This window comes from Aulonocara sp. 'chitande type north' Nkhata Bay, linkage group LG3 (assembly GCF_057382095.1).
Source record: "Aulonocara sp. 'chitande type north' Nkhata Bay isolate Kocher_YH1m ecotype deep benthic linkage group LG3, A_spYH_male_GT1.1, whole genome shotgun sequence".
Lineage (NCBI taxonomy): Eukaryota > Metazoa > Chordata > Actinopteri > Cichliformes > Cichlidae > Aulonocara > Aulonocara sp. 'chitande type north' Nkhata Bay.
Window position 1 is genome coordinate 18,473,442 of NC_141346.1, and position 20,095 is coordinate 18,493,536.

Genomic DNA, 20,095 nt, shown 5'->3' on the forward strand with positions numbered 1-20,095 from the left:
TCCAGTGTGTGGAATCTAAAGACCTTTGTGATGTTAAATTGCGAAGCTTTTTACGTTCAAGGAAACGGGGTGGTCATGGCGGCACGTGGAGTTTCAATCACTGGCCAAAAAGCAGTAATATGCTGTCACTCAAAGACACAAAGTCCAATCTCTTCCAAAGGTCGCAGGCGTGATGAGACTCGAGCTCGGAAATGTTTGTTATGCCCTTTGTCTATAATGGTTAGAGCGCCACCTAGTGGGACGACTATACTCATGGTTGAACCAAATGAAATGTTAGCTGGTGGTTAAATGCATGAATTCCATCAATGTGACATCACATCGGACGTGCTGGTTTTAGGTGTTGGGCGTGGCTCGACACGCCAGGGTGCGAGGGCCCTCATAACGCTGCTTGCAGCTTTAATTATTATTATTATTATTATTCACCCCAAACAAGGGCCTTTTTGAGGGCCTAAACATGCTCAAAAACTCATGAAATTTTGCACACATGCCAGGTCTGGTGAAAAATTTTGTATTTTAATGGTTTTACTTATGAGCACTGGGAAATGGCTCTAGAGCGCCACCTATGCCTTGTTAAATGCAGCCCTACGACCACATGGTTTGAGCTACATGTATGAAATTTGGCACACATGTGTATCATTCCAAGACGAACAAAAAAGTCTGTGGGCCCATTGACGCAAACCCAACAGGAAGTCCGCCATTTGGAAGAGAAGGTGACATTTTGGCTCTAATTTTGCCATTTCCATGCCTCGAACTTTAACGAACTCCTCCTTGGGATTTGGTCCTATAAGCTTCAAATTTGGACAGTGTCAACTACACCCTTGTGCCATGTTAAATTGCGGAGCTTTTGAGTTTTCACAATAGTATGAGGCCGTGGCGCCATGGCGAATTTTGATGACTCGCCATGAAAATCTTATTGCCTCTCATTCTGTCATACATGTTCCGATCTGGACCAAAGAGCACACATATGATAAGGCTCCACCCCTGAACATATTTCAACTGCCATATTTGACATCAAGGACAGCGCCACCTAGTGGGAACAGGAAATGTCATGTTTTACACTTTGGGGTACAGTATTGTGATGGGTGACATCTGCAGCCTCAAATTTCTCCAGGAAAGCCTTAAGGAGTTGGTCTTGGGTTACAGTGAAAACTGTGACTTTTCGCAAAAGGGTGTGACCCCAGCAGCATGGCGAACTTTGATGTCACGCCATGAAGAAACAAATTAGTATAACTCAATGAAATCCAGTCTGATCAGTACCAGACTTTACAGGCATGATGTCAGACCCGCCCTGAACAGATTGATATGCCCATTGTCGGAAATACGGACAGCGCCACCTAGTGGCAACAGGAAATGTCATGGCTTTAACTTTGTTGTACTGATTTTCACAGGTTGATCGTGGCCACCTCAAAAGCGGTGAATATCACCATCAGTCCCTCGTGATGCTTCAGTGCAAAAATTGTGACTTTAAACTGAACGGCGCACCCTGGTGGCAACGCGGTTCATCATGAAAGATGAAGTGGCTTTTGAGGGGCTTGGAAAGTTTATAGAGGCTTGAAATTTGGCACACACCTCCAAATGGATGAAGGCATTGTTGTTATGTAACCATTTTCCTTGAATAGCGCAAAATGGCTCCACAGCGCCCCCTACAATATTTCAAAACATCAGCCCCTGCTCTGTGTTTCATCTATGAGTGTGACACTTGGTAAGCTTGTGTAAGATATCAAGGTGTACAAAAAAGTCTCTTGGAGCAATATCCCAAATCCAACAGGAAGTCAGCCATTTTAAAATTAATGTGTAATTTTGATGACATTTTCCCCCCTTTTCAGGCCTCATACTTTGACGAACTCCTCCAAGGGATTTCATCATATTGAAGCATTCTTCAGTGTGTAGAATCTAAAGACCTTTGTGATGTTAAATTGCGAAGCTTTTTCCGTTCAGGGAAACGGGGTGGTCATGGCGGCACGTAGAGTTTCAATCACTCGCAAAAAGCAGTAATCTGCTGTCACTAAAAAACACAATGTCCAATCTCTCCCAAAGGTCGCAGGTGTGATGAGACTCGAGCTTGGAAATGTTTGTTATGCTATTTGTCAATAATGGTTAGAGCGCCACCTAGTGGCATGACTATAATCCTGGTTGAATAAGATGAAATGTTAGCTGGTGATTAAAAGCATGAAATCCATCAATGTGACATCACATCGGACGTGCCGGTTTGAGGTGTTGGCAGTGGCTCGACGTGCCGGGGGTGCGAGGGCCCTCATAACGCTGCTTGCAGCTTTAATTATATTTGCTGTTGCATCACTCATGTTATGCACTGTTACAGGCACAAAGCAATTTCAGCTTCACTTAAACATTATAAATTATTACAGTCCAGTGATCTTCATGCATATGTGGCCCAAATAACCCATTCATGTAAGTATTTAAATATTTAGATAATAATATATTCAGATAATAACATTTTTTCATTAATAACAAGCCCTTAAAGATTATAAACAAAAATCTAAATGCTCAATAAATAAATAAATTAACATTGACTTATGAAAAATAAATCTCACAAACATAGTGAAACAGTCAATGATGGAGAGGATTGAAGAGCTGGAACATATAAATAAAAAGGATGAGTTATTTAAAGCTAATCCAGTTTGGCGTCACACAGGAGATTCCTTCTAGAAGCAGATCCGATCACTCTGCAGCCATCATGAAATGCTGCACTGGTAAATCTTTATGAAGCATTATCTGCACTGTCTTTTATTTGAATGGTCACCAGGACATAAACACTGCATGTACAGGATCAGCAGTCAAATCTGACATCAAGCATTTTTTAACTTTTGCTGACTTTGCCCCAAAATAAGTTTTAAAAACCCTTTTTCACACATGGGATTTCAGCCTCTGCAACCATCTTTACTGTTGCTGTCTGCCATAGATTTGAATTCAGGGTTTTCTGAGTGCCACATGTCTCTCTTAGACTGACCCCCTCCTGCCAGTTAATATAGCAATAGGTGTTACAGTCACTTCAGGTTAAAGAGTGGATGAGCTGTGGCGTAATGTTTGCAGCTCTAATCTATAAAGCCCAACATTTCATCCTAAAACAGAAGTTTTGTATCAGTCACATGACGTGTTATGACTGAGATCCAGCTGCAGGTTATTCTTCAGTGCACAGAACAGTTAATAACTCCATCAGGACAAACTGCAGACACAGAGGTACAGCTGCTCCCTTTTTCACACTTACTGTAAAAACTCCCTTTTGGAAAAAAAAAAGGTTCAGATCTCAGCCTGCAGCAGCAGATACTGTGAAAAACACCATTTGTTCCTGTGACAACATGAAGATAATCAGCTCATCAAATCAGCCTAAAAAGAAAGATCAAACTATCTTAGAAAATATCCATCCATCCATGTTCTTACACTTGTTTGAATTCAGGTTTTGGTGGCAGCAGTGTGAGCAGAGAAGTCCAGAGTCACCCTGATCAACTCTTCTAGCTCATCTGGGGAAACAGAGTCATTCCCAAGCATGCAGAGAAAAACATAATCTAGGAGACATCCTAGTCAGATGCCAGAGCCACCATAACTGTCTCCTTTTAATGTGGAGGAGCAGTGGTCTACTCCTATGGGCTCAAATACGCAAGTCCAAAATATTATTCCCACAATTTGAGCCTATACACTCCGACTCCCTCTTGAATGAGCGAGCTCCTCAACCTGTCATAGTGAAGGTAGGACAGTAGACTAACCAGTTGCTCCTCTGTGTCTTCTCTGTGATAAACAGAGCCGTTGCACTACTCTTCCCATGTTTACGTCCTGACATCTAAACTTCTTTATTATGTGTTTGTGTTCAGACGTTTCATTAGAGACAACAGTCATCTACTCCTCACTGAAGCTGACTGACGCACCTTCACCACAGCTCAGATTCAACAAGTAAGATTGTTTCCTAACCTGATGAAGACAAAGAAGAAGAAGTCTTTGAAACCAGCTGCAGTCACAATCTTACACATATTAGTAGACAATGGCTGCATTGAAGACATACTTTAAGAAGAGGGAGAAATAAAGGATATACACATTATAAATAATTACAAAAGACAAAGTAATATTTATATTTACTGTTGCATCACTCAAGTTACACACTGTTGCAGACACAAAACAATTCAGCTTCACATGTACATTATAAATTATTACAGTCCAGTGATCTTCATGCATATATGCTACAAACAATACATTCATATATGATTTAAATATTTAGATCATAATATAATCATATAATAAAATATTCTCAGTAATTACAAGCCCTTTAAACAATATAAACAAAATTACAGCTCCTCCTGGAGCTTCGCAATCCTCACGATGCATTTTAAGAATCAAGACATCCTTCAGCATGAAAGGCTCACAGTGGTTTTTGGTGAGGAATGAAATAGTAAATGCAGTAAACAGAAACACAACAGGAGACTAATCTTCAAAATATAACAGAAGGGGGGGGGGGGGCATTATATATCAAATCAAAGTTAAACCTAAAGAAATGATCTATGTCATCGTTTTATCACAATTTCAGTTACAAAGTACAGCCAGCAGGTGGCAGCACATCTTCTTTCTCCTCAAAAACACTTGATGATCACAGCCACTCCTCCACCATCAGTCCTCCTTTCACGGCCTATTTCTTTGCTCATATTTTAAGTCTCAGGGGGAGAAAACAGATGTTCAAGGCGTGCAGCTGTTCTGCTGCTCGAGACTTAAAAACTGTGGAGATGAGTGAAACATTTTCTGATGGAGAGATAAACAGACACAGAAAGCATGTAAAACAGAAACCGATCTCCACAGTTTTCGAATCATTTTGTCAGTAATGGTCAGTAATAGTGTCTATATGTCTAGTTTACTGTGATACAAACAGTCTTATTTTGTTTTAGCCACACAGAGACTTTTGTGGGTTCCGATGTGATCCTGGAAAATTACAGAGAAAAAAAAAAAAACATGATCAGCTCCGACTTCCTGTGAAAGTAAGGACGGGCTAGTCTGTAAGTTTCACCAAAGGCTTCTAGTTGTTGACACAAAGTGTCCAAGAGCTGCATGCATCTTAGGTACAGATTTACCACTTTGAGCTAAAAGGAAGAAAATTTTAAAACAGCTCCTGTTAAAAGGACGGATGAAAACAGACATTTAGGGACAATTTATTTTTAAATTGGGGTCTGCACAGAGCTCTGAGGGTGGCAGGGCCACAGCTGGATGTGAGGAGGGAGTGTTGACCCTTGATCCTTTAAACAGAACTCATGATCCACTGACAGTGAGTCAAAAACATCAATAAAAACAATAACCAAGTCTCTGTAGGTTTTCAGTCATGCAGGTCATGGTGATCTAAGGAGGTGGGAGGAAAAATAACTAGTCCAAGATCACCATAACCAGTTATGACTCCAAGACTGTTTTCTCATCCAGGTGAAACTTGATGTGATTTGCAACACGACAAAGTTAAACTAAGCTTTCATCTCCACAGGATGGACTCATCTCTGGCACCGCAGCTGCAGGACGACAGCATATCTCCATGCTCTGCAGCCATCAGGAAACACTGGTCGTTATTTGTGAAGCATCATCTACACCTCCTTTAATGTTTATGGTCACCAGGGCATAAAATATGCACGTATAGAATCAGCAGTCAAATCTGACATGACGTGTTTTAAATGTTTTCTGACTTTGACCCAAAATAAGATTTAACATTATTTTAAAAAGATATTAAACAGACAGTGGGAAGCAGTGGGCAGCCATTGGCGCCCAGGGAGCAGTGTGTAGGGACGGTACCTTGCTCAGGGTACCTCAGGGTAGCCGTTCAGAGGATTCCAACCCCCGACCTTCCAATCATGGGGCCTGCCCCCACTTACTACTTCAGAGACAAAATAAAAGGCCTCACATGAAAACCACCATACACATCCTTCAGCCTTCTAGATGAAGTCAGATGTGTGTAGTCAGAACATTCACACAAACGGTTAATATAAAACAAAGAAAACAAGGAACACTGCGAATTTTAATAATGACGTAATCACAACACTTTATAGCTTATGTATGTCATCCATCTGACATGTACAAACACACAGAGTCTTGTTTCCTCCTGATGTGGAGTAAACTCCTGCTCAGTTTCTTTAACAGATTTTATCCAATCATTGCACTGATAGATTTCCATTATATGAATTGCTTATTTAAAATGTATTTGACTCATCACTCAGTGCCTGTTGTGTTGTATATTTGTCAGGATTATATGCTGCGCATTAAACAAACTGAAGCACGATAAACAATGGTAACGGCTGATCATGGTCCCCTAACACTGACTAACAGATAACTTTAATACACATATATAATAAAAGTACATTCCTTATAAACCAAAGAACAGATTAATAAAAAATCAGAAACCTCTGGACTGTTTTAGGTGCAGCTGCTGTTTTTAGACCTGCCACCAGTCTTTGAATGTCTTCATCAGAAAACTGCTCAGGAATGAAATTCAAGTCAGTCTTAAACACAAATTGTAGGAGGTGTCTGACCCTCTCTGTACATTAAAGTCTGAGTGAAATCTTTGATCACCACCCTATTCACCACACTAGCCTCCCCGTGACGTTGTCCACTTCCCAAAAGTGAAAATGATTTGAAAGGTCCCAGTTCTGACTCATTTAAGACGATTGATCACAGAGACACAAGTACAAGAGGACATAATAGGATGTCTGCTGAGATCTTAAAACTGCAGCTGTGCTGAAAACAGTCCAGGGATGCCTGAGCCAGTGATCTTAAATGTGAGGTCATCTGAATGGAAACCACTGATACGGTCTCAGCAAAAAGGAGGAAAGTGCCTGCAGTTGGTTAAAAAAACAAATATTTTTTTAAAGTGCAAAACAAAGTGCTTAAAGAAGGTAATAAGGAGCTTATTCAGTAGTATACTTTGGATCTAAGATGTTCCAAGCCTTGCTACAATAGATGCACTGCATGCCTCCACCTCTGCCCACATGCGCTGGGATATATAGCTTATATTACATGTTAATGCTGATTCTGTTGGTCTTTCTCAAAACAGCCCCCCCACCCAAACAAAAACAACACCTACTCGTTTCATTTTTTCCACTGAGAGGAGGCTCCAGGACAACATGGAGGAAGTGGCTGGTGAGAAGGAGGTCTAGCCTTCTCTGCTCAGGCTGGGGCTCCCATAACCCACTCCAGATAAGCTAAAGAAAAAGGATAGATTGATTTTTTCTTTTGGAAAGACTCAACCAGCATACCAGCTGCTCCTCCACCTGCTGCCTGTTCCCAGAGAAAAGCCAAGCTCTGCTGTAGGCTTCAAACAATAAAGCTACAAGTACATAAAACCCAGGGTTAAACTCAAAGCCTTTTACAGCCACAATGGGACAGCACTGATCTAACATTGACTGATTGAACTGTAATGATTGGTGAGGTTGTCAATGCGCTGCATGAAGCTCTAACAGAATCAGATCCTATTGAAAGATTCGTCTTTGTTGAAGAGCAGAACTCACTGTCAGTAAAGAGATCGGACACATTTTTCAGGTTCTGCGGGCAATTACATAATATCAGTAATAAGCAAAAACTGACAGGACAGGGATGATGACAGACAGACACGTATCCCTCTCTCCTCCATCCTTGGACTCAGCCTGGGACTCCTTGGTGTGTTTATCTGTAAAACCAGCAGAGCAGAAACAGGTGTGAGAACTGAGCTACCAGGAAAACCTTTCCTGTTTTCAGCAGAAGTGATGTCACACCTTTCAGCAGTCACCCGGATGTCAGAAAAGCAGTAATGACATTGTGTGCAGGCATTTGGTTAAGAACTAGAATCTCAGCGTTTCACACCATTTTCACCCATAAACACATCCAGCAGAAGAAGAAGTGAAATAAAGAATTAATTAGGGTTAGAGCGCACTCACTGCAGAGGTTATCATTTCTAGTTTCTCTCTCAGACTCCTGCATTAATTGATGACTGACGCCACTTTTCATCTCATACATTTGTTTTTGGTAACAGAGACAAACATGAGCCTAAAGACAAACAAACCAACGGACTTTGCCCTGAATGAAAGAACCTTTGATGCTCAGACATCCCACAGTGAGAAGACTTATAAACACCAAGTTCCACCTCTACAAACTTACCTGAGGTTGTGACTTTGAGGCTGATGGAGCACTCATGGGTGACACTTTCTGTTTCCTTGGTTGTAATCTGACACTTGTATGTTCCTGTATCAGTGAGCTTGACGTTCCTCAGCGTCACTGAAACGTTTCCATCCTTCATGGACGGATCCATCAGGTTCACTCGGCCTTTGAAGGACTCATGTTGGTAGTTTTCATATGGGCGCTGGTTTCTGTACAAGAAGACATAATCATCTGATTTGAGGTCAGCTCTGTTCCACTCCAACAGGGTGATCTCTGCATCTCTGGGACCCTGACACTGAAGAGGGGCATCTTGTCCAGGATTCACAATGAGCTCTGTGTGATAGAAACACAAAGATAAAAGACAACAAAATTAGTCATGTTTAAGAGTGCACATCTGTCAGACATGCTATGCTGAAGAACTGGTTGGACTTCCTCTCTATAGTTTGCTCTTCCAGAAGACGAGCCCATCCAGAGACTTCTGACAGGAACCGTTTGGACTGCAGGGAGTACTGAAATGAAGAAATCTAAAAGAGCATCAGTGTGTTTTAGTATTAATGTAATGATCACCTGCTCTGCTCTGCAAGCCTAAAAATTTTTGCGACTTGTGCCAGCATGTTGTTTGAATGTCCACAGAGTACATCAAAGAACATGGGACAGAATTTGTTTTTGTCTGTTAAACTCTGAATTTTACTCCAGTTGTTATAAAACATTGTGAAACAATGATAGTCACAGCTCATGTACAGCTTTAGCTTTTTTTTTCCACTGTAAAAATAGAAATCACCGCCAATTCCGACTTATTCAGGAAAGCACCACACACGGAGCAGGGTCCACAATGTGCCTGGCAGATGTCAGAGCGCAGGTGTTTACCAGAACAGACTAACCCTCTATTGTTAAATAAAACTAGAGATAGATAAGATAAGCTAAAGCATCGATGCCAGAGCAGTACCACCCCCAACCAAAAACCCGATGATTGTCTGACTGGGTTGTACGTGTGGTCATGTTAAATAGCGCAAAATAACCCCATGTTGTGCAACACTCCCAAATGAAACTGTAACTACGACATCTGCGTCACATGTCCTCTAGGCCGCTGCAAAGACAGGGGGGTAACTGTTTAGCTTCCCGTTTTCACAACGGACTTACTTCCTATAATAACTCGCTGAAAAGTTTCCCGTTTAGACCAAAACACACCAGCAGTTCGTTTTAACTTGTAAACACACGATGACGCTAATGTTTACATTTTTTTCCTCTTCCTGTCTCCAAGAACCGTGACTCACCTTTTAATCCGGAAACCAGGATGACCAGCAAACACAGGAAAACCGCAACGGACAACATTTGTGAGGAAAAGCTGAACAGCTGATGTTTATTTTGGAAACGAATATGTGTTTTTGTTTTCCTTTTTTGGGTGGGGGTGGGTGACGTGTTCGACACGTGACAGATTATGAGCCATTACATGCGCTGCTTGATCGGCGCTGTCGTTTTTGCAGCTGAGCGCTACAGCGCTGAAACTGCAAACATCAAGGTTACTCGCTGCCCCACAGTCCGAATTACGCGAAGATCAGACAGGAGGAATGGACTTCGGTCACAATCCGAGCTGTGAGGGTCAAACAAAATGAGAACCAAACTTAAAACATGTTTCAGATGTTCTGACACTGGGAAGTTCCTGCAGACATTTTGGCCACTGGAACTCTGTGTCTGCGATTTCAGTCAACAAGACAAATAACGGATGTAACGGCGACTCTCCCAGATTCGTGTTAACCCGAAACTCTTGAACACACCACATAAACAGAACCTCCCACTCTGAATAGACTCTGACAGTCCTGATCAGTCGTTACAGCAGGCTTTACCTACAGTGAACAACGCGTTGGCTCACAGTAGAAAAGCTACAGCTGTTTTAAACTGGAAACAGAGCGAAATAACAAACACGCAACATGCTGCTGCCATGATGTGGTGCTGCATACAGGTGCACGTAAAAAAAGGAAATTTTGATTCTGGAAGCAGCTGAAAGTAGCCCGTGTCTGAAGCATTAAACTAAGTTACACTCATCAAGTCACTTTCTTTGGGGGATCCGCTCCTTTCAGGTCATGTTTTCGGGATTTCCCTCGAGCAGCAGCTCAGCTCTTCCTCTCAAGTCGCCAGAATAGAAACTCCACAGAGAAAAAAACCCTCAAAGCTCATCTTCAGCGGAAAAAAAAAATAAAAACAAGAAGCTGTGAGCCAAGACCGACAGCATCAGACTCCTCCAGGACTCCAGTCCAGTCGCCAGCTGTATGAATGAAATGCAGACTCTTCTGCTTTTGGCAGCTTAGAGGTGGATTACCGCCACCTAATGGACTGGAGCATAGATCGGACATGCGTATGCTCACTCATTTCACTCATTTCAATTAAACTTTATTGACACAATGACGTTCTCAGGGGGTTAAAACTATATTTTATTTGTGATATGGAACTAAAAAGGGAGGCATATACCCAAGAAAGTACGGGTATAACTAAAAATAAATGTTACAAAGAAAAAATAATTAAATTTAAAAGTGTTTTATAACTCTGATTATTTGTGTTTGTGTCTCAGAAATTCAAAGAAACAGGAGATTTCCTCCATAAGAAACATTTTAAGATTAAAATGTGATTTTAATTGGAAGGAGCCTTTGTGTGACCCTTAGTTTAAATAATCTTATTTAATCATTGTCTCTGAAGGTTCTCAGTCATCCAGGTCATCGTAGTCTAAGGAGCTTGCAAAGAAAAGCGTCTGGACTTCTTTAAGTTGCTTGAAGACGTTTCACCTCTCATCCGAGAAGCTTCTTCAGTTCTAAGGTCAAATGGTGGAGAGTCCCAGATTTAAACTCAGTGGGCGTTTCCCCCCAAAGAGGGACAAAGGACCCCCTGATGATCCTCTACCTAATCACATGAGCCAAGGTGTGAAAAGGGATGTGGGTCACAATCAGCCAGGGTTTCATCAAAACTGGATTATAGATGGCAGAGAGTTGGTGTCGTAAACCACCGCCTCTGTTCAAAGATGGTCGCTCACAGTGGACATAGATGGCTTCTTTCACTCCTCTTTCAAACCATCTGTCCTCTCTGTCCAAAATGTGAACATTGGCATCCTCGAAAGAGTGTCCTTTATCCTTAAGATGCAGATGGACTGCTGAGTCTTGTCCTGTGGAGGTGGCTCTTCTGTGTTGTGCCATGCGCTTGTGAAGTGGCTGTTTGGTCTCTCCAATGTAGAGGTCTGGGCATTCCTCTGTACAGTGTAGTGAGGAATGCCCAGACCTCTACATCTGTATTTGAAATCCCTTCCCAGACGCCTTAACGCCCACTCACATCCTGGGCCATCTGATCTCAGGAAATCACATGATAAGGTGGGGCCAGGTTTCACAATGAGCTCACCGGAAACCCTGGCTGATTGGGACCCACACCCGTTTTCACACCTTGGCTCATGTGATTAGGTAGAAGATCATCAGGGGGTCCTTTTGTCCCTCTTTGGGGGGAAACTCCCACTGGGTTTGAATCTGGGACTCCCCACCAATTGGACCCTTAGAACTGAAGAAGCTTCAAGTAACTTAAAGAAGTCCAGATGCTTTTCTTTCCAAGCTCCTTAGAATATTTAATCATTATTTAAATATAACAGACGGACCCTAAACATCACTTTTCTATGATTAAAAAAAAATCAGGTTACCAACCCTACTGATGTTTTTCATTGTTTCTTGTTCGTAGCTTTATTAAATTTCACAATTCACGTCTCATTTATAACCTAAAAGATTATAACCCCTTGTTTTTCTGACCTGCTACAAATAAACCACAGACTCTAAATTGTGCTGCTAAGAGGAAGGAGGCGGGTTTAACTGCCTGGGGGGAAGCAGAAAGATCTCACACCTCTGTGTGGTACGATGGGAAAAGTACCTCTTCTGTGGCTGCTCCGTAAGTACCTCATGCGTTTAAAAAAAAAAAAAAAAATCTTAATATGTGCATTGAAGGGATTCTGGATGGGAACAGCAGTGAGATAAAGCAGATATATTTGCATTTACTTAAGTATAGAAGTTAATGACCATGAGGGAAAGAGTGACAAAACTCTTAAAAAGAAAATGAAACTTTAAGTACAATGAAAAAAGAAATACTAGTGACTGAGGTGTTTTAATTCAGCTGGTTCTGTCATTAGCAGGAGGTTTTAACAGGTTCAGAGGTTTCTTTCCTTAAATTCATTGAAATTCTGAGTAAACCACCACGGTGTTAAATGGTAAAATGGTAAATGGCCTGTATTTGTATAGCGCTTTACTAGTCCCTAAGGACCCCAAAGCACATCCAGTCATCCACCCGTTCACACACACATTCACACTGATGGCAAGCTACATTGTAGCCACAGCCACCCTGGGGCACACTGACAGAGGTGTTAAACTGCATCTTCACATCCTGTTCAAAGGAATTGTTTTGTGTTCATCAGTCTGAGACTCAGTTTGTGGTCACTGCTCCTGTAAGCAAAAACTCACTAAAATACACTGCATGATCTTGTGCTTTCTTTTCAGTTCTAATGTCATTGCTCTGCCACACAACAAATCAAGGTTAGTGAACCTGTTTATGACAGAATAACACAAAGAACAATTAAGCAGACCCAAAGAGCCTCTCTGACCAATAAAAGACAGATTAGTCCCAGATGTGTGTGTAAGGGGAAGCTCAGAATTAAAAACAACAAAAATTAAAAATCCAGTAAAACTCCAATTATTCTTTAAAAAATGTGGTTCAGTTTAATATTTGAGTGAAAATCAGTGGTTTAGACTAGTTAAAGATAACATCACTAAAATACAGTCAGTTCCTTATTTTGTGTGTGTACGTAGAGAACCACCACCAGAAGGTTCAAGCCAAAGGAAGGTCCATGCTGCTGTTCATACCGTCTCTCCCGGACATGCAGCCAATCAGAAAAAAAGAGTACTGTGGAGATAATTTGTGATATTTTAAACAGATGATGAACTTAGGAGCTACATCAAGGCAGCAACATCTACCAACCAGCTTTAGTTTATGACATACACAGAGTGCGCATTATCTGTTGAATAAGCTTCAGTTCACCTCAAATACACAATTTTTTAAAAAGGTTTTTGTTCAAGATACAATAAATTCTCCCACAGCTCATCTGACTGTGAGTCCCAGCACCTTTCAATTCCTCAAAGGAGATTTTGTGTCTCTGAGCTGTGAGGAGGACGACAGCTCTGCTGGATGGACTCTGAGGAGAAACACAAGTAAAGAAGCCAGAGCTGAGTGTGACAAGTGGGGAAAACCAGCTGGTTCTTCTTGTAACATCAGTGCCATCCTCCCATGCGACAGTGGAGTTTACTGGTGTGAGTCCAGAGAGGGTCCCATCAGTAACATGGTTAACCTGACAGTCACTGGTAAGCTGAGTGTGTGGAGTTAGTGTTGATGAAGCTGTGTGTAAATGGATGAAATGCTGTAGTTTGTCTCTGTGTTGAGGTGGATCAGTGATCCTGCAGAGTCCTGTCCTCCCTGTGATGGAGGGAGATGACGTCACTCTGCTCTGTAAAACAAAGACCACTCCCTCCAACCTCCCAGCTGCTTTCTATAAAGATGGCTCCCTCATCAGGAAGCAGCCTACAGGTCACATGACCATCCAGCATGTTTCCAGGTCTGATGAAGGCCTCTACAAGTGTGACATCAGCGGTCATGGAGAGTCTCCATCCAGCTGGATCACTGTCACAGGTGAGGCTTCTGTTTCTATTCATAGTTTAGTTCCAAAGTAATTCAAACTGACCACAAAGATCCCCTTTTCTCTTTAATTCCAGGTTTTTCCACCTCTCCTCCTGAATCAGCTTCCACTGCCTCCCTCTCCTCCTCATTTTCCTCTACTCCTCAGCACTCCTCTGTTCCTCTCGCTGTGCTGGCCCTTGTTCCCTCCATAATTGGAGTGCTGCTGCTGGTTGTACTGGTTGTACAGGTGAGACGATGTGTCCAGAGGAAACCTGAAGGTGAGACACACATTCTGCCCTCACTTAACATGTGAAGGCACAGTTCACCTCAAAATCATATTTGGTTTTCTCTGCTTAAGGCTTGAAAGGTGACTGAAAGTTAGTTTCATTTTATTGAATTAGATCAATGTGTTAGTCATACTAATCTAAGCAGAAGCAGCACTGCAAACCAAACGTATGTAGGTGTGATTATGGGGTGAATTGTTCTTTAGATACATACAAAAACACATGATTCAACGGAAGTGTAGCACTTCTATTTTTGTGAGGACCGATTTGAGCCACAGACCTTCACATTACTACCTGAGGGTTAAATTAAAGATAAACTACAGGCTGTATTTGTGCATCATTTTCTCCTCATGCATAAGATAATAATTTTGTGATTTTTGTAAATATACTTTTACATTTGGATAGTTAGTTTAGTTAGTTTGTTTCCTGTGTTGATTGCAATGATGTACTTTGATGTACTCAATGATGAGACTTTGTGGTCAAACAGTTTTGATGTGAGTTGCTCTGCTGGCGTCCAGTTTCCTGTATTATGACTAAAAAAAGAAAAAGCTTTTTTTTCCTTTTACCGCAGCTTTCAGAAAGAATTAGTTTTTTTTTATTCCAGCTTTACTGACTAAAATGTTTCATTCACTTTCCATTATTCTTATAAATATTCATATTCCAGCTGTCAAACCAGCAGCAACAATAATTATTGTGTTATCAGAGGGAAATCTGTGGTATTTGCAGACAGAGATCCTGCAGCAGCTGCTACCTCCTCATCAGTGAGAAGAACTTCAGCCGATGGTCGAGACGAGTCAAACCGAAAAAGAGGTACGACAAGTTTCCTGTTAGAAATGCTTTAAAAGTCCTCTGCTCTTTCCACAAGAGGCTCCATGACGTCGATGGCTGAGATTTTTAAACATGTGCTGATTTTTCATCAGGACAACATTTATCATTTTAAGATAAGATAAGATAAGATAACCTTTATTAGTCCCACACGTGGGAAATTTGTTTTGTCACAGCAGGAAGTGGACAGTGCAAAAGTTATGAGGCAAAAATTAGAATACAATAAGAATAAATACAGTACACAACTGTACAGAATAGAATAAAATAAAATAAAATAAAATACTATATACAGTAGAATAAAATAAAATAAATATACAATAAGATAAAAATAGAATACAAATACAAAATACAACTGAGTAAAAATACAACGATGACAGAAAGGATTATTGCACTTAGTATTATTGCATATGTATGGATGTGTGTGCTTGATCAGTTAAAGTCTTTATTATGGAGTCTGACAGCAGTGGGGAGGAAAGACCTGCGAAATCTCTCCGTCCCACACCGTGGGTGCCGCAGTCTCCCACTGAAGGAGCTGCTCAGTGCTGTCACAGTCTTTAAATACTTTCTATACTTTTGCTTAATATTAAATATCATATGTTAGCATACTGTGTGAGTAATCATACTGCTGGATTACAAAGTTGCTTGCACAAAGTCCACTGCACATGCTTAGAACACTGTGCTCACCTTTCTTGGTGCTCAGGCAGGTGTCCAAACACAAAAACTAAAAAACAAATGATATAAGAGGGAAAATTGAACTTATTTCTATTTAGAGATGACTTCTCAACTGTCATACAGAACCCCAGTCTTCTTTAAAATTGAGTTTATTTTGTTGTAACACTGGCAGTGGCATTTTCCCATTCTTTTTGATCAGCATGCTTGATTTGGAAGTAGCACTTTGAGGAGAGGAACTATAGAACATTGCAGACCGAAGAGGGTGGATGGAGGATGGTTAGTGAATCAGGAGGTGCAGAGGAAATGAAGGAGTGGAAATGCTGTTAGTCCAGATGACATACATGTGGAGATGTGTAGGAGGGAGATCAGTAGAGGTGTAGATCAACAAGCAGCCGTACGGCTTCACGCTGAGAAAGAGCTCCACAGATGCTTTCTTGACACAGTGTTGATGGAGAAGACAGAGGAGGTTAGACGGAGCTGGGCTGTGTTGTTGTGGCTCTAGAGAAAACATGTGATAGGTCGCCAAGAGAGGAACTGTGGTACTGCATGAGCAGGTCAATATTGGCAGATAAGTATGTGAGGGTGGAGCAGGACATGTATGAGATCTGCTCTGAGCCCCTTCTTGTTTGTGATGTCACGGACAGGCTGAGGTCAGGCAGGAGTCTCTATGTGATGTTTGCAGATGGGATTGTGATTTATAGTGAGAGCACGGAGCAGGAAGAAGACAGGCTGGAGAGGTGGAGGTGTGCTCTGGAGAGAAGATGAGTGAAAGTCAGTAGAAGCAAGACAGAATACATGTGTGTGAATGACAGGGAGGCATGAATGAGGCAGTGGCATGAACAAAAAGACATGAGACAGAACTGAAGATGTTAATTGATGATGTTAACAGCAATATAATCCCTTTAACTGCAGATAACTTTAAAAAAAGAGGTTAAAAAGTTAAAAAAAAACTTAGTTTGTCCATTTGACTGTCACAGTGAACAGAAGCTTTTATGTTTTCTGTGTACCACATGAGCACAGGGCAGCTCTATGGTGATGCTGTGCCAGTCAGGTAAAAACATTTATTTTAAATCATTTATAAGAGGGTTTCCTTTACAAGAGGTGTAAACAGTTGCATCGTTTTAACACATGAGCAGCTCTGCGGTCATTAAGTTTCCTGTTTTGAGAGCTAAACTGAGCAGAGGTGTTCAAGTGGCTTCAGGTTAAACAGAGGATGCGTTGTGAAGAATGTGCCTCAGGTTTGCAGCTCTAATTCATGAAAAGTCCATCTTTATCTCACCCTAGCACAAAAAGTACTGTATCTCTCACATGACTTTGTCTTGTTTTGCAGAGAGTGATTCAGCTGCAGTGCAGAGAACAGCTGACATCACTTATGGAGACATCACCATCAGGACAAACAGCAGACACAGAGGTACAGCTGCTCCACTTCAAAGGTCCAACCCTAAATCAAATTTTAAAAAGTTTAAATCTCAGGCTGCAGCAGCAGACACTGGGAAAACCACATTGAAAACATTACAGCCCTTAGGTCTTTGTGCAGTGTAGAGAGACTAATGTGGTCATATGAAGGTGTTATCAGCTCCACAAGGAAGAGAAGTGTGTTACGGCCCTAGCAGGGCCTCCTCCTGAAGGTGCCTGTGTGGGAGTGTCCTTCAATCGCTTCTGCCTGAGGTGCCACCTTTCCCTTTTACACAGCTGACTCTCGTCAGTAATTAAAAGTATTTAATCCCAAGGAAAGGTGAGCTCTGGGCCAGAGTGCCATGTGAGTGGTTACAGTTAGTGAGCTGCTCGCTTTCTTTTTGGCCTACGTTTTACTTTATTGACCAACACCTGAGTTTTGTTTGTTTTCTTAAATGGTGATAGCGGCTTGTCTGTCTCTTTTAGTTGAGCTACTTTAATAAAACTCTTTAATGTAACCCTCCTTTTTCTGACCCGGACACTTTTTGTTGCTTCCCCCTCACCGCCTAGACCCCTCAGGGGAACGTAACAAAGTGTTAACCTGCTCCTGCTCACATCAGTCAGTGAATATCTCTGCTGTCATAAACAGAGCTGATGCAGGCCTTTTTCATGTTTGTAATCTGTGTGTTTGTGTTCAGATCTTCCACCAGAGCCAGCGGTCATCTACTCCCCACTGAAGCTGAGCCACACACCTTCACCACAGCTTAACCAGTGACGTCTAGCTGGCTTCCAAACACATCCCTGCACTCCTCTCTATATTATATATTATTTATTCAATCATATTCTGTGTGTGTTTACAGCTGTACAGCTGCACTGGACCAGTTTGAATGTAGAGCTCAGGATGAAGTGGAAAGTTTGTTTGTCTTTAATAAAAGATTTTAAAGCTAATCCAGTTTGGCGTCACACAGGAAATTCCTTCTAGAAGCAGATCCGATCACTCTGCAGCCATCATGAAATGCTGCATTGGTAAATATTTATGAAGCATTATCTGCACTGTCTTTTATTTGAATGGTCACCAGGACATAAACACTGCATGTACAGGATCAGCAGTCAAATTTGACATCAAGCATTTTTTAACGTTTGCTGACTTTGCCCCAAAATAAGGTTTTAAAAACCCTTTTTCACACATGGGATTTCAGCCTCTGCAACCATCTTTACTGTTGCTGTCTGCCATAGATTTAAATTCAGGGGTTTTTGAGTGCCACATGTCTCTCTTAGACTGACCCCCTCCTGCCAGTTAACATTATAGCAGCTAATCAGACCTGTGATGCAGAGGTGTTACAGTCACTTCAGGTTAAAGAGAAGATGAGTTGTGGCCACAAGGTTCTGATCTATAAAGCCCAACATTTCATTCTAAAACAAAAGTTTTGTATCCGTCACATGACGTGTTAGGACTGAGATCCAGCTGCAGGTTATTCTTCAGTGCACAGAACAGTTAATAACTGCACAGATCTTCATCAGGACAAACTGCAGACACAGAGGCACAGCTGCTCCCTTTTCACACTTACTGCAAAACAGCACACAGGTGGACTACATCTAATGCAGAGGGTATAATCTGAAAGCGATTGCAAGGTGGTGTCAGGGAGAAGGTAGCTAGGCAACATGAGATGATGGAGTATGTGATGACTTTGGACAACAGCAGGATGGAGCGAGCAAAAGCAAAGAGTAGAATTAAATGGCGGAAGCTGAAGTCCGCGGTTTGATTAAATTGGTGTAAGTATTTGTGATTAATAAAAAAAAAACAAAACAAAACGATGCAGAGCTTTGAAGAGAATCACAACTGAATTTAATGAATTTATTTTCCCTGTTACAGACACAGAACGGTTGTTACAGTTGCAAAAACGTTAAGTAAAAATTTACCCTTGATTTATTTATTCTATTAAGATGTAATTGTAATTTTTAATTTCATGTAATTTAAAATGTAACATAAAATTGAGTAAAACCCATCAAATTGTTTCACATTTATGTATCATTCATGTATCAAATAAACAATTCCTGTTTATGATTACCACCATCACCACAGTCTACAGGGAGAAGGTCCAGAGTCTGAATCCAGTTTGGGACCGTTCTGTGTGGAGTTTGCATGTTCACGTTTCTGTGTGGCTTCTCTCCAGGTACTTCTGGTTATTTTTCTCTGTATGTTTGCGCTGTGACAGTCTGGGAAGCAGGAAAAGCTGTGATGAGAAGTAAAATAATTTCTTTCTCATCACATAAAAAGAAAAAAGAAAACAAAAATATTGAGGCATTAAAAAAAAAATCAAACCATCAAATCCTTAGAAGAAGCTTACGTGTCCCACCAAGAACAGGAACAAAATACGCAAAAAAAAAGGTCAAAGAGTCCTCCTCCCTACATGCTTCGTATATTCTAGCTATGGCCACGCCTCTTTCAGATGTTGAAAGATGCAGCATTACAGCTCCTCCTGGAGCCTCCTTTCTCATCACCATTAATTAGAACAATGCATTTTAAGAATCAAGACATCTTCCAGCATTAATGTGCTTCATGCTTCATTTATTGCAACAGTTGCATGAGTTTAATAACGCTTAGAATTTCTGTGTTCTTCCCCTGAACTTTAAAATATGAGCAAAAAGAAACAACCCATAAAGTGTCAAGTGATAGTGGAGGTGTGGCTGTGATACTGAGGAAAAAGGAGTTTGAGTGGGGGTGGAGGTTAGTGGTTAGTTCAATACAGGCCCCCACATGCATGTGTAATTCGTCATTGTTTTTGCTAGTGATTATGAAGACTAATATACCCTCCCATTAACCACCAAGAACTTTTAGGTGGGGGTGATCCAGTGTAAAAACATAAATTAAAATGCAGAAAAAAATCATTAATTACATTATTTGTTAAAACAAAGTGTCATGTATCTATTTTTTAATTCCCACTGACATTTGGTGTAAATAACTCGTAAACATGAGGAGAAAAGTATGCAGCTTCACTGTAGCCAGTGACTCAGAATCAGGCAAGCATCATGTCAGCCACAGAAGAAGTTTTGCAACTGTGGCCCTCAGACTCTGGAGCTACTGGACTCTTTCAGAAAGCAGCTTTTTAAACTTTGAAGCTTTGGTTTTC

The 20,095-nt window shown here is 41.2% G+C and overlaps 3 protein-coding genes across 3 annotated transcripts in view; 2 read left to right on the plus strand and 1 right to left on the minus strand.

Moving 5' to 3' along the window:
- LOC147334326 (uncharacterized) overlaps positions 1 to 17,739 on the plus strand; it is a 44,894-nt gene extending 27,155 nt beyond the window's left edge. Inside the window, exons 7-8 of the mRNA XM_086285909.1 lie at positions 16,900 to 16,980; positions 17,663 to 17,739. Of these exons, the coding sequence (XP_086142035.1) occupies positions 16,900 to 16,980; positions 17,663 to 17,739 (158 nt within the window). The remainder of the gene's footprint in view (positions 1 to 16,899; positions 16,981 to 17,662) is intronic.
- Positions 4,074 to 10,384, minus strand: LOC147334327 (coxsackievirus and adenovirus receptor homolog). The gene is made up of 3 exons (XM_086286798.1): positions 9,378 to 10,384; positions 8,104 to 8,436; positions 4,074 to 7,636 (listed from the first exon to the last, which is right to left on the minus strand). Exons 1-3 carry the CDS (start codon positions 9,433 to 9,435, stop codon positions 7,533 to 7,535), a joined length of 495 nt encoding a protein of 164 aa, XP_086142924.1. The 5' UTR covers positions 9,436 to 10,384; the 3' UTR covers positions 4,074 to 7,532.
- Positions 11,953 to 15,440, plus strand: LOC147334328 (Fc receptor-like protein 5). The gene is made up of 6 exons (XM_086286636.1): positions 11,953 to 12,015; positions 12,618 to 12,653; positions 13,215 to 13,475; positions 13,555 to 13,800; positions 13,884 to 14,066; positions 14,799 to 15,440. Exons 1-6 carry the CDS (start codon positions 11,985 to 11,987, stop codon positions 14,912 to 14,914), a joined length of 873 nt encoding a protein of 290 aa, XP_086142762.1. The 5' UTR covers positions 11,953 to 11,984; the 3' UTR covers positions 14,915 to 15,440.
- Positions 17,740 to 20,095: the final 2,356 nt, after the last annotated feature.